General features: G+C 40.1%; 1 protein-coding gene across 9 annotated transcripts in view; it reads right to left on the bottom strand.

Annotated features, from left to right (window-relative positions):
• Nucleotides 1–670: 670 nt before the first annotated feature.
• HIVEP1 (HIVEP zinc finger 1) overlaps nt 671–15473 on the bottom strand; it is a 193496-nt gene continuing 178693 nt past the window's right edge. For all 9 annotated transcript variants that reach the window (XM_032793284.2, XM_075062838.1, XM_075062839.1 and 6 more), the window contains 2 exons: nt 5031–5548; nt 671–2381 (listed from right to left, as the gene is read on the bottom strand). In XM_032793284.2, coding sequence (XP_032649175.1) covers nt 1209–2381; nt 5031–5548 — 1691 coding nt within the window. In that variant the 3' untranslated portion in view covers nt 671–1208. The remainder of the gene's footprint in view (nt 2382–5030; nt 5549–15473) is intronic.

Genomic DNA, 15473 nt, shown 5'->3' with positions numbered 1-15473 from the left:
AATCTCATTCACTTCCAATATTTTGGAATTGTTCCATATCTTGTATGCTTACAGTGAGATTGTTGGAATTGGGGCAAGTTAATTGTATACATCAACCTATTTTCTTTTTCCTGAATGAATAAGATGAAGCTGTATTTAAGGCAAAATTAGCCACCTACTGCTAGAAGTAATAATTTCATGAAATGAAATACTTATTAGAAGCTAAGGAAGTGACCTGACAACTTGTACTGCAAAACCCTCACTGCTGCATCATTTTTTTTGCCTCTTGCACTAGTGATACTATAAGCAAGAAGACACAAATTATTCCTTTGTTGCTCAACTATATTTTACTTTCATTAAAATGTGGTTTTATCATTCAAAGTTACAAAAACAAGATTATTCTCAAACATTGTCATTTTTGGTAAGTGAAAAAAGGCTTATTTTGACATTCAGCCTTTGATAATAAATATGAAAAATTTATAAGCAAATACGTTCCCTACAGGAATTTTAAGAAGGAATTTGCTTCCTAAGAACATGAAACACCTGTTAATTCACTCTTTAACCATTGTTGCAGGCAGCTGATCAGTAGTTTCAAAACAGAAAGCCAATTATGGGGGCTGTATTAAAATAAGTGATTTAGGTAGCTCACCAATCACTAATTAGTATCAAGAAGGCACAACATAAGCAATGGTAAAGTCAGTAAACAAAATTTTACTGTAATATTTCATAACAGATACTGTATTCTGTTTTAAGTGTAAAGCTACTGTCTTACACGAGAAAGATGGACAGACCCTTGTTCCAAGACTAATATGGATACAATAAATATGGAGTTTTACATACTAGTTCTGTACACAGAAACTTTGCCCCACAGCCATAAAAATTTACATTTAACAGTGCAACATATAATTTAATCATTTTAGTTTTTCTGACATAAGATGTTTTTACTTACTAAACACAAGCAACTATCTGGTTTTAATATACATATTTTATATATATATATATTTTCAACAATCTGTACAGGTTTCTAAACATAAAACTCCAAAAAGGCACAATTGTCTATACAACATGTACAAGAATGGCTGGAGCTGACGAGAAACAACAATTATTGGTCAAGAGTTCATGATTGCACAAAAAGATTAGTAATGAGTTTGTGTCAGAAAAATGTGCTTTAAGGAAAGGAAGGTTTGCAAAGAAACCTGTAAGTGTTGTTATGATAATAATAAAAAAATCTAGGTTGCTATTACAAGTCTGTCCTCATCATCACTGCTGCCATCACTAAACTGTACAGTATTTTGCCTTCGTGGCAATCCTGCTGGCCTATGTACCTGTCTATTTGGAGAGACAGTTTGATGGACGGGGGACTTGGTTAAAACTTCAGAATTCACCTTCAAGAGGGGTTCTGAGGTGGAAGCCCTTTTGACCTGAATGGAAATGACATCACACTTTGGTTTGACATGGTTTGCTGAGTCAGCCTTTTCAGTATCTGTTTTTCCAGGACCATCAAGTCTTTCATACTCCTTTGAAGGAAAAGGCTCTGCAACTTTTTTTACATTGTACCACTGGACCGTAGGTGCCACTTGAGGAGATACAGCACTAGTGATCGGATCGATGTCAGCTGCAGGAAAACTCACAGGAGTCCGCTCTTGGTGAATTTCACAGGCTTTATTACTGGAAGCTGGTGTTCCTGGAACTCCTTGCCCATCTATAGTTACGGGGCTGACTGAAGGGATCAACGTAGGCAGTGCTATATTCAATATTTGCAGGCCTGGAATGTGTGTCTGAGGGCTGGGGTTGCTCTGAGGAGAAGGGTTTGCAGTCAAAACTTGTAGTCCCACAGCATTTAGCGTGAGTCCTGAAGGATGTATTTGAGGGGCTATATTTGTATTTGCCAGGCCTAATATGTTCACTGTCTCCATGCCTAATGGTGGAAGAGGCTGTAAGCTTGGTGTACTCAGACTCTGGATGCCTGGCCCGTTAATCTGACCTATTGGAATACATGGCACAACGCTGTTCACTTCAGCAACTCCTAGTGGATTTGCAGTGGCAGAGACTGCACATGCCGTGTCACCAAGCGCACTTGTAGTTCTGTGAATCACGCTAACAGCAGGAATGGTAAGTTGCACTGGCCCTGCTTGAATTGGTACAAATGTGGAGTACGTGGCTAGGCCAGCAGGGACCACATGAATGCCCCCTACTGGAATCATACCATAAGGGGTCTTGGCTTGCTGCTGTGAGTGCAAAGGAAGGTGGCTAAATAAATGAGTCAGAGGAGCTGTCAGTTCTGTGGCATGCAGCTTCTCTTCTTGGATGTCAGGATAGAGTGATGCTGCTGAAGGACCCACCATTGTTGTCTGTGTGCTTTGGTCCACGGCTGGTGAGGGAAGCCCTACAGATGGTGTGCTCTACAAAAGAACAGCAAAAACATTTCAATATTAAGAGGGCCAGTGCAGCTAAATTAAATCAAAATACTCTAAAGGAGGTAGTTCGAATTACAGACTACTTTCCCTTTAGGAAGTTGCAATAAATCTGTTCACAATACAGCTCATGACTTGAACAATTATTGACTATGTCTCCCGCTCCTCACCCTTTAAGAAAGCTTTCCTAAGTCTAGTACATCTGCTTTCTCTCTTGTGTTAATACATAACAAGCATTTTGGCATTTCCCTTACAGTAAATTCATTGTGAAAATCAGCTCTTGTCTGGGAATTAACTACTGTGCTATCTTGTCACTGGACATCCAGATCTACAAGCGTCATCCTCTCCTGGGGGTATTTATTTAGCCACATAGCAGCAGCATTACAGTCTCTGCACTGAAAGGCTAATGCTACAATGCATTTATTGATGCAGGATTTTAATCTGTAAGACTAGAATGAAAAGAGATGGATGATGATAAAGTATTGTCATCATAAACTGACATGGTTAAATGGAGGGGCACTGAGCTGGGACTTGGGAGACCTGGGTTCTGTTTGCAGTTCTGCCATTGACCTGCTGTATGGTCGTGGACAGCTAACTTTGCCTCCGTGTGCCTCTCACACTCTTTATCTGTCTTGTCTATTTAGACTGTAAACAGTTTGACACAGGGATACTCTCATCCTGTGTGTTTGTACAATGCCTACCACAATGGGGCTCCCATTGCAACTGGGGCTTCCAGGGGCAGCTGCACTACTACTAGGGCTTAATATCCTGTGACCCGACTGTACATATCAGGTTACTGCGACCCTACTGTACACATCAGGTTACTGCAGAGATTAAGGAGGCAGGTGCCTTATGCCATCACCATTTGCCTGAGTTGTAAGATGCTGAAAATTGCCATTTCCCATCTGTGTTTTCCTCCGTTTGCTAGAGGTTGGTTTGTTCAATCCCTACTCCTACTCTGCACACGCAGATTCCCCCCCCAACAGAAAACAGTGTCAGAGAGGTGCTGCAATTACACCTTCTTCCCACCAGGGGCTGCTGTTGTGCCAGAAGAGAGGGCAGCCAGCTCAAGGCCAGAGAAGCCAGCTTCAGAGACAAAGGTGGCAGTGGCTGCGTTCCTCACAGGGCCATGCCTGCAGGGCTAGGTGAGGAGACATGGGATATGGGAGGGACAGACAGAACAGGGCACATGGGGCTGCTGGGGGGGAGGTCACAGACTGGGGTTCAGAAGGGCCAGTGGGAGGGACAGAGTGGAACAGGGCACAGGAGGCTAGGGTGTGACAGCATCGAACCAGGGGCTGTATGGGGTTGGGCTGCAGGGACCCATGGGGGGAATGGAAGAGAGATGGCTGAGGAGGGGTGCAGGGACACATGAGGACATGGGGGAGTGGTGGTGCAGCAACACGTAAGGACAAGGGCAGAGGTGTCTGACTGAATGGGAGAGGCTAGGGATCAGCCAAGGTCTGCATGGGGGAGACTTCCCAACTCTCTAACAATCTTGCCTCCCTGGCTCCCCCCCTCCACCAAAAAACCCCACACCAAACTTGTTCCATGCTTTTCCCACCCACACCCAACAACCCTCCAGATTCATTCCCAGGCTCCTTCCCAGAAATTACTTTCCTCTCCCTCAGATCCTCCATTACTCTGACTTCCCCAAGCCTTTGTCCTGCTTCTGAGGGGCATGGGAAATAAGGTTTTATAGTTTAAATGAATTATTATTCAAAGCTCTGTATTGACATGCCTAGTAAGGAATGTCAAAAAACATTTCCTGAATCTTTTTTGTCTGTACTGTTACAGACATACTTGCTGACAGGTACTTTGAAATAAATTACTAAAATAATTGAAATTGGTGTGATTGCATTGTGTTATTTTGACAAAACATGCAGAATTTAGAACTGTGCCCAGAATTTTTATTTTTGGTGCAGAAGTCCCCCAAGAGTAAATCCCTCAGGATTCCATCAGCATGGCACATGCATCACGCGAGCATCTTGCTCAGTATGCCATATGCAGGTGAAGCTCCAGACAGACACAATGGAGCCGCCTCCTCCTGATGCTGTCCTGTTCCCAACAACTAATCCTTTTGCCTAGGTGACGGTGCACTGGGCTGGAAACTTTGAATACAAGTCTTAATTCTTTTATAGCCTCAGATTAGTAATTCTGTGCTCTTCCCAGCCCTTGGTATTGAACACAGGCAACTATTGTGCAGGTTTTTTGGATCCTGGAACATAGCATTCTATTCTAGCACTAAGTCTATTTGGTATATACCACTATTTAGTCTGTACAGTACAGTCAAGTAATTCCAAACTTTTGCAAAGATCTAGAGAACCATGTTATAACTAATCCTTTTAGTCCTGGAGATAAAATCTAATCTACACACTTTTGGAGGGGGGGCTGAGGGGGAGTAAAAACTAAGTGTTTCTATATTATTACTATGCTCCTGCACTTAGAATTCTTTTTTTTTTTCTTTTTTATATCTGCATCAGTCTGCAACAATTGTATGAAGAATATAAGGAAGGAAAACGGATGGCTTTTATTAAAATCACCAAAATAAGAATAGATGTTTGGCTCCCAATCACAGCTCTTGAGAAGTATTTAAAATCCAAGTCTCCCTTCTCCCCCTAAATTGAATACTCTAACCTTTGTAACAACAGTAGCTGGTGTTGCAGAACTTCCCAAAGCTTCTGCTGTATCTGGATAATCTACAGACATCTGCTGACATGGAGATCTAGGAGAAGGGCCCGGAGAGATGGCAAGCTCTATACTTGTTTCCTTGTCTTGTATTTTCTCTTCTTTTGCTTCTTGATGTGCAATTGCTGTTGGTGACCTGGAATTCCTGCTGTCTGATTGCAATGTACTGAGTACAGTCATCTTTGTAAGTAGTGCTTTAGGTAAACCATCCATAGAGTCTGTGTGGACCCCAGCAAAGCAGTCTGTAATTCTGATGTCTTCATCAGCACTTGTGGTCTCCTGTAGGATGTTTCTAGATGGATGATGCTGAGGGCTGGCTGTAACTGAGGGGGTTGTAGATAGGACTGATTCAGCTTGGCTGTCTTCATCATCATCTTCATTGTCATTGTCATTGTCGTCGTCCTCCGGGCCATCAGAATCTTCCACATCAAATACTGATCGATCGCAGCCAAACCTTTGCTTTTCACCTGTAAAATAAGACCCAATACAAAAATTAGAAAAATAGTTATTCCACTGAAGACCTAGCAAAGTTTTTCTATCAGAGTTATCAGCTTTGGGGGAATAGGTCAAGACAACTTGATATCATTTGAATTGTAATGCTGATACAAAACAGAATCACAAATGTCTATCACCCAGCACTCAAAGTACAACACAAGTGCATCATCACTGCTAAGTCACAAACAACCAAGGGCTCTACACTTCCATTTTCCAAAGTGTATCGTTAGCCACACTTATCCTAATCCTGTATCTTTTACTTACGCATTTTTTCTCATGCCTGTAAGACTGCATTTCCCCCCCCTTAAATCTTCTCTATATAAAGTGTTTCTTTTAATAAATACTTATTTTGCAGGGGGTAGAGGAATTGGTTTTCTGGTTCATTAAGTTTCTAGTGATGACAGATTTGTTTGCCAAGCTTACCAGTGGGATATTCTCAAGTTTGTTACTGACTCATAAGGTGGGCATCCTTGCAGTTAGTATGAATGACTACTACACAATCTTTTGGAAGAGACAAAAAAAGAATGGAAAGTGCTAGTCAGAAGTGTGTCTAGTTAAGGGGCAGGAGAGACTAAGATTAGATTTTACCAGAATTCTTAACTTTAAGAAAAAAGTAGTTAAAGCATTATTAATATCAACCAAATGTACTAGGAGTTAAATGACAACTAGTGCACAAAACAGCCCTGATTCTGCAAACACTTAAGTAGGTGGGTAACTCTATTCACATGAGAAGTCCCATTGACTTTAAGTCTAAAAGCTGAACAGACACCACTGTCTTTGCCCATGATTCAGAAATCAAGCTCTGAATCACGTTTTAGTGTGGTAAATTAAACTACAGATACAAAAAAAAAAAAAAAAAAAAAAAGAGTATCAACCTTGGGAAGAGAAGAATTTTCTTCAGTAACAGAAACCTCATCTGTTGCATCCTGATTCAGCCAAACGGCTGGATCATATTGACAAAGGAACTGCTTGGATACACTAATATTTTTATTTTATATTGGATTAATGTCAAGTCTGCTGAGCTTCCAAAAAACATCAGCACAAAACAGCATTTGGCTCAGAAAACTAATATTCAGGATGTTTGGTTTAGTGTTAAAATTTCAAGAAGCGCACTATTTAGTGAATTTACACAGACAACTTACTGTAAAGATGAATGACTTATGAAAAAAAAAGTCAGACCTTAATAAGAATTAAGACACTACCATTCTTCTATCCAGCTATGAACACAAACAAAACACGCATCACACGAAAATATACAAACTGAGTTTTGGTTAAAAATTGTATCATTAGAGCTACCTAAATGTCAACCTTTATGCTTTAAATTAGTAGTAGGATTAGTTGTATGGAAGAGCTCTAACTGAGTCCTTAAATAATTCTTGTGTAATGATTCAGCCCTTGCATCCTAGACAGTAAGCTGAGCATTAGAAATATAATCTAATAAACCATTTTAAATCTACCATGTCATAAGAATCATGTTAGTGGAAAAATTTGTAGTTTTAACCAGTCTTCATTTACAATATTTACCTGAAGACAAAACTTTTTCAAAGAGAAAAAAATCGTTCTGAAAATAATTTTAAAAAGCCCATTCCTCAATAGCTTAAATAGAAAGATAGTACTACATTATATCAGTCAACACCATTTAGGTTTTCCTTTACTTTACTCATCTCATTCCTAAAAGGATAAAAAAAACTTGCATAATATAATTTAAGGGACAAAAATCCAAATGAAAACAACCCACATCCAAACCATATATTTAGGTTCTTAATTGATCCATCAGCTTTAATGCGACTACAACTATAAGAGGACTTTTAACATATGATACTGCAGAGTGACCTATGATTTAATTATGTGTGTTTCATCATAGTGTAGGTCAGCTGATTTTGAAGTTTTGGGCTTGGGACTCCAGTCTGGATTCTCTTTTAAGCAGTACCCTTGGGGGGAGGAAGAGGCGAAATCGCACCTGTCTAGGAGATGATTAAATTCCTGTACCAAATTGCATATATTCTTTGAGGAGTCATACTGCTTCTCTTTCTCCTATGCAGAGATAACCTTCCTACAAATGTTGGTGTAAACTGTATGTGTTAAGTCCTTATAGGTAAGTAAATCTATCTGAATTAATTTGACTGGATCTCACACCTATGCAAACAACAAATGAGAGTCAATAAGCTTGTCTTGACTATGAAAGTGGTGAGTTTAGGATGCTTTAGCTCATAAATTCCCAATTGCTTCAATCTCTTAATCTGACTTAAACCTAGGTTCCTGTCTTGCCCAAAATCCCAAGATATTTTTATTCATTTCACAGATTTCTCAAAGTAAGATTCCCTCTTACACTGGACTCGCGCTCTCCACACAATATTTCTATATCTTCAGATTCTATACCTAGGTGGTCGTCGCCCCCCCCCCCAACAATTTTCATATATTAATATAATATTTACTATTCTTCTCTGAGTTTACTAAGATATATAAGGACAGGACTGTCCTTGTTCTGTGTTTGTACAGCACCTAGCACAACAGAGTCCATGACTGGAGCTTCTATGATGATACGCATCACGAATAACAATCTGACGAGAATATATAAAAGACCAGTTTTAATTATAGTCTACATTACTCTCCAAAGCAGAGATGTGTCCTCATTTTTTACGGTTTTTGCAATCTTCTCTATTATAACACTAATGTTTTAAAATATCATGACATTCAAGTATTGTGAGCCAGGAAGATGTGAACCAAGAACATACTTCATACATAAGGAAGAATTCAAACATTCTTTAAAAAAACATTGAGGAAAAACTCTATTTAAAATTGGCGCTTCTAGTACATAAATTCCCACTGTGTATTGTGTAAAAGCAAGGAAGCGGTCAGTTTCTGGATTTCACCCTTTGGAGTTCTTTCTTGGTGTAAGCATTCATACCTGTGGATAGCTGATTTGTTCTGGAATACACTGATCACTATATATACACACATATATTAACCTAATACTACTTTCTATGACCTTCCTCCCCCTCCCAGCCCCCACCCCGCACCACTTCAGTGGAAAATACTGTCAAAACCTTTGACTCAAAGCCTATTGCTAATTGCTACTTAAGCTTTGTGCCTTCAGGGGAAAAGACGAAATACTTCAAATGAACAGCAGTAGGAACACCAGTGTTTTAACTACACACATTTTAAGCTTTTGTTATTGAAATACTCTCTTTTTAAAAACAGACTTTAAGACTCAAAAGAAATTGTCATACTATAGCTCTTCAATTTCCAGTGATAGAATTATTGTGGTTGCAGTAGCTTATGGAACTGCACACAGATGTCTACAGATGACAGAACAAGCTATGTTCTGGATCCTGCAAACATATAGACAAAAAAAAACCACCTTCATATGTGTAAGCAGTTCTCAAAAACAGTTGCAGAGTCAAGCACCCAAAGTCTCGAAAATGCCAGATATAAGGTTAGCTATTCTATCTGTGGTTGTGCCACAGACTTCCTATGATATATTGGCCATAATGTATATGTGAACTAGGGACAAATTAAATCTCAAAGAGTCTCAGTTTAGGCTTTTCTTAACTTTTGAGTGCTTGACTTTGTAACCTTATCATGCTTTTAATGTAGTATTTTGTATGTAATTATTTATTACTATTAATTAGCATTAAAATTGAGCTCTTCTTCCTTTGCCTCTCCATACCCCAGTGCTACTTAGGAAGACTCAGACCCCACTGCCCAATGAATAATTTAAAAAAAAGTAAAGCCAAGATTTTCAAAACTAGGTATTATACATCCAGTTATGGGGGGAGGGATAGCTCAGTGGTGTGAGCATTGGCCTGCTAAACCCAGGGTTGTGAGTTTAATCCTTGAGGGGGCCATTTAGGGAACTGGGGTAAAAATCTGTCTGGGGATTGGTCAGGCTTTGAGCAGCAGCTTGGACTAGATGACCTCCTGAGGTCCCTTCCAACCCTAATCTTCTATGATATAAGTGCTGACCTTTAAAACCTCCCTAGCTCTTCTTTCCTCCCAGCTCTCCCTATCCCTGTCTCTCTTTGAAAAGTGTGTTTTTCACCATTCTGAGTAATTTTAAAAGATGGATTATGTTGGGGCGGGGATGAATTAGGATGCTACTCCCTATCCACTCTTACGTGTTTTAGGGAGGAGGGGAATCTTTAAACAATACTATGCACCTAAGGAAGCAATTTCTGCAAGCTTCCACTCTGGCCTGGTCTTGCTGTGAATGTAGACTGCGCGTCTACACCGATGAATGCCAGGCAGATGACCTTTATGAGAGGTATCTGTCGGTGGAGTCCCTCAGAAAGCAGGTAAGAGCTGCAAAAGGAGGTGGCTTGTCTGTGTAGCAACCAGGAGCACAAGGGCTTCATTTACAGGACATATGTGGAAATCTCTGGGACAGAGGATGCTAGCCACCTAAGGATGACTACAGTAGCACCAGAGGAGGAAGGAGAACTGGCTCTTCCAGGGGAAGGAGATTGTTTGTTGGCCACGTCAGGCAGTAGACAGTGGTGACCAGATGCTCAACACAATTAATATTAACAAGGGGGGGGAGGGAGGAATGCAAACAAACAGTGAAGAAACAGGTTAAAGAATATTTAGATAAGTTTGATGTATTCAAGTCAGCAGGGCCTAATGAAATTCATCCTAGAATACTAAGGAACTAGTTGAAGTGATCTTAGAACTATTAGCACTATTATTCTCTGAGAACCCAGAGGTCTCAGAGGACTGGAGAAGGGCAAACATAGTACCTATCTTAAAAAAAAAAAAAAAAAGTGAACAAGGACGACCCTGGGAATTACAGATCAGTCAGCCTAACTTTGACACATGGAAAGATACTGGGACAAACTATTAAGCAACCAGCTTGTAAGTGCCTAGAAAATAATAGGATTTTAAGGAATAACCAGCATGGATTTTTGAACGACAAATCATGCCAAACAAACCTAATTTCCTTCTTTGACAGGGTTATTGGCCTGGTGGATTGGAGGAAAAACATTAGATGTGATATATCTATATTTTTAGTGAGGCTTTGACACAGTCCATCATGACATTCTCATATGCAAACTAGGATAATATGGTCCAGATTAAATTACTATAAAGTGAGTGCACATCTGGTTGAAAGACAGTACTCAAAAAGTAGTTATCAATAGCTTGCTGTCTCATTGAGAGGACATACGTAGTGGGATCCTGCAGGGGTCAGTCCTGGGTCTTATATTATTCAATATTTTAATTAATAACTTGGACTATGGAATAGAGAGAATGAGTATAAATTCTGTGGATGACACCAAGATGAGAGGGGTTGCAAGCACTTTGGAGGAGAAGAGGATTAGAAGTCAAAATGACCAGATCAAATAAGGGAATTGCTCTGAAATCAACAAGATGAAATTCAGTAGACAGTTGCAAAGAACTAAACTTAGGAAGAAAAACTCAAATGCACAACCACAAAATTGGTAATAACTGGGTAGGTGGTAGTACTGCTGAAAAGGATCTAGGGGCTAATATTCTGGGGGAGGATATGACACTCCTTTAATGCAAAACCTGGGAGGTAATTATCCTGCTCTGATAGGCATGGTGAGGCCTCATCTGGAGTAATATGTCCACTTATGGGCTCCACATTTTAGGAAAGATCTGGATCAATTGGAGAGACTCCAGAGGAGATCAGCTAAAGGATAAAAGATTTAAAAAATGTGAGCTGTAAAGAAAGGTAAACATGCTCGGTTTATTTTTAAGTCTTGAGAAAAGATGACTGATGGAGAAGGTGTTAAGTGTTCAAATATGTTAAGGGCTGTTATAAAGAGGATGGTGATTAATCGTTCTCCATGTCCCCTGAAGGTAGGAGAAGTAGTAATCGGTTTTAATCTCCAGAAAGGGAGATTTATGTTACATATTAAGGAAAACTTTCCAACTATAATAATAATTAATCCCTGGAATAGGTTTGCAAGGAAGGTTGTGAAATCTGTGTCTTTGAATGTTTTTACGAACAGGTTGGACAAACACTTGTCTGGTCCTGCCTCAACACAGGAGGTTGGACTTGAGGACCTCTTGAGGTCCCTTCCATCCCTCCATTTCTATGATTTCCTCCCTCTTGTGGAGTCAGGGGCACAATGGTTTAGTTTTTCCTAGGAATAAATACTAGCAAAAGGAGGAGTGGGGTGGGTGGTGCAGCACAGTGGCAGGTGGTATAAAAGGTAGCAGGAAGAGGTGAAAAGCTTAGATTGCCAGAGTTTCTGTGCACACATGACTTACATTCTGCAGAGATTAAGTGTGTAGAATCTGTGTTGTGTAGCTAGTGAGAAATAACCATAGCTGTCATGCAAAAAGTGTGTTGTGAGTGGTTACTGATAGTTGTGATCTGAACATTGCACAGGAGTTGACACACTTCAAGGTTGTTATTGAATAGTAACATCAATAATTGTCATTCAGATTTTCAGCCAATCAGTATTCAGGGACTTGCATAACTGAGTGCTTTCACTGTAGTCAATGCTAGCATCTGTGTTTTGATTGACTGAGCTCCTAAGCATTATTTAAATATCTGGATTCCGACTCACTCTTTACTTTTCTCTACATTAGCATGCCTGCTGGGTGCTAGTGTTCAAGTCTCATTTCTTTTCATTTGTTCCTATAATTAAATCTCCAATAAAAAGAATATTTTAAAACAAAACGTGTTCAATGGCACAAGTAACACAGCAAAGAGGGGTATTCAAAACATTGGCAGGGTTTCCCAAATGGATAACACCTGCATTATTAGATTAGAATTCATCTGCTTTGGGTTTTTTAGGTCCAAGTCCACAATAAAGGTAAGGAGTAAGATTTAGCTGAGAGGTATCCAGCACACAGGTAAGCCTGGTTATTTGATGCATTAAGCACATATTTTAAAAGACAGATTTTTTTAGATCAACTTGCATCTTAGTTTTAAGGATATATTGTGATATTTAAGATATACATTTTGTACTTTAAGTACGTTTTTATCAGCTGCATTATATATTGCAGAAGCTTGGGTTTGTATTATCACTCTGAGGTGACTACATTGATGTGCACAGAATATATCATTATATAAGGACTAAAAGCAACCCCAAGTAATTAGGCCAAAATGCCCTACTTCATTGTGAGAAATTACCTTCTCTAAACACACATTTAAAAATAGTATGGATCTCACAGGGAAATACTGTTAATATAGGACCTAAGCCAATATTTTGTAAACTTATGCATATGCCTCAATCTCCCATCATCAAAAAGTGGAACAAGAAAGGGGGAACCATGTAGGGGACACTGATTCCTTAAATGCAGGGCTTAATGTGGGGATATCATACTCCCCCAGCCCTGTTTCCCTCCATCATTTGAGTTTGCCAGCTTCTGCTTAGAAGTGTAGACCTAGAGCCAGAAGCTTGCATTATAAGCAACCTGACAGGGATAAGTGTGGTTCCATTACTCCCACACTGCTTTCAAAACACCAGATAAAAGAAAAACAACTCAAGTTATTTTGGCAATGCAAAAAAGAACACTATGCTTTATATCCATGTGTGCGTGATCACTGCACTGATAGTTCCCTGGGCTTTTGTAATTAATGAATGCTTGGAGTATTATCTAATATTAGTGATGTTACTTGTGATAATGTCTGACTCTACAGTTTCTGCTTTCTTCTTACGTGGAGGGGAAGAACCATGAAGGTTACAGGTTTTTAGTAATAAGGTGCAGTCTTTGGAAGAGATGTCAAACAGAGGCTGTGACCATTTATTGTATCTCAAGGAGTCTATGGCACCTTTTTTGCAAGCTGAGGCTTGTTAACCAAGATGTCTTGGTCCAATTCCAACTTTGGTAATTGCTTTCTGTCTACTTAAGTTCCCTGTAAAATTTTAGTAGGAAAAAATTATTATTTACTTGCTGACCTAAGTTCTGTATAATACTGTTATTAAAAAGTTGATACATCAGAAGAGCTGTTTGCATTTTGCTGTGGATATCAGTATAAGTTTGTAAAGCAATATAGGATCATTAGAGCTGTTATAAAATGATTGTGTTTAAATATTTAACAATTTGCTTAAAATGTTTCGGCACATTTTGTCTTGGTCACACAATAACCAGTACAAGAATCCAGCTTAGTGAAAATAGTATCTACTACAGCAAAGAGAGAGATTTTTTCCCCCTTTCTATTTGGAAAACATTAAGGATGTTTGTGTAAAGCACACAGGATAAGTGTAAATTAAGGTTTCATGCACCCTTCTTAACTCTTCCCTCTTACATGTATGCAGTTTGACCGTGTCTAATTATGCGATTTAATATTCTCCCAAAGACAAAAAAAATGATACATCCCTCTAACATCTTAGATATGCATGGGTAACATTCCACTATGTTGTACTACTGTATTTATGGGTCCATGTATCATTTACATGTGTGAGACAGGAACTGAATGAGGCAAGGGATCTTATGGAAGGACAAACTTAATTGTACTTCCTGACTTAACTGTGCAAATCTAATGGTCTTTAAGAGGTTTTTTTTTTTGCAATTGAAGTTCCTATGTATTTTACAGAAGAAAAAGGCTCTATCCTGCTCAATGTCCAAAATTAATAAAGCAGATTCTCCTTATTGATAGAGTGGCCTGATCCAAAGCCCACTGAAGTAAACATGCATATATTCTTCAGTCTGGCAAAGGAGCCCTGCTCTTTTCAATGTGTACCTCAGCAGACATAGATGTTCACTGAGCACCTGAGGCCAGGTCTACACTGCGACTTTAAATCGGTTTAATGGCCGATATACCGATTTAACGCTGTATCCGTTCACACGACGTCGTCATTAATATCGAGTTAACCGCCTCCTTAAATCGATTTCGGAACTCCTCCCAACGGAAGAAGTATGCACTACATTCGATATGGATAACTCGGATTAGGGTTCGTGTGGACGGAAATCGACGTTATTGCCTCGGGCGGCATCCCAGAGTGCAGCACTGACCGCTCTGGACAGCAATCTGAACTCGGATGCAGGGGCAGGTAAACAGGAAAGCCCCGCAAACTTTTGAATTACATTTCCTGCTTGTCAGCGTGAGCTCTGATCAGCGCGGTGGCGATGCAGTCTCAAATCCAAAAAGAGCTCCAGTCATGGACCGTACGGGAGATATAGTCTGATCGTGTATGGGGAGACAAATCTGTTTGTATCCAGCTCCGTTACAGAACACGAAAATGCCAAAGCGTTGAATAAAAAACTGCAGGATACACAGCGCTGCGTGACAAGCGTAACGGGAATGGACGCTCATGAGGGAGGGAGGGGTATGAGGACTCCAGCTTGTCCCACAGTCCACAGCAGTCTCTGAATATATTTGCATTATTGGCAGAGCTCCCAATGTCTGTAGGGTAACACAGTGTCTGGCGTGTTCAGGGACAGCTCCTCAGTTTCTTCCCCCCCCCCCCCCAACGTGAAAAAAAGGGTAAGATAATCATTCCTTGACTACTTTCTATGTCACCCTATGTGTACTGAATGCTGCTGGTAGACGGGACGCTACGCACTGAAGAGCTAGTTATCCGCTCCTCCTCCAATTCTCCTCCTCTCTTGTGGTAGATCTCTCTCTTTTTGCCCACCATCCAGGAGAACCGCCTAAATTGCTCAACATCGAGGGCAACATTGCTACCGCAGCAGTAGATAGGACAGAACGGCTAATAACAAGCTTAATCATTGAAACTTGGGGCTGAAAATTTTTGCAATCACATTTGGGATTGACTCGCTTGGCAATGAGTCAATTCCTCCCTTATGGTGTCTAAAAATAGAGTCCATTCTGCCTGGACTGTCATAGCCCCGGGAGGCTGCCTCCAAGCCTCCCCCTCCCCCCCGACATCATTTTCTCTCACTAACAAGTCTCTGTTTCTTATTCTGGTATTCCTTAAACTTCATGACACAAACGGGGGAGGGGCACTGCCACGGTAGCCC

This window comes from Chelonoidis abingdonii, chromosome 2 (genome assembly GCF_003597395.2).
Source record: "Chelonoidis abingdonii isolate Lonesome George chromosome 2, CheloAbing_2.0, whole genome shotgun sequence".
NCBI classification, from domain to species: Eukaryota; Metazoa; Chordata; order Testudines; family Testudinidae; genus Chelonoidis; species Chelonoidis abingdonii.
The sequence above is the reverse complement of the archived record's forward strand: the minus strand, read 5'-3'. Positions and strand labels throughout refer to the sequence as shown.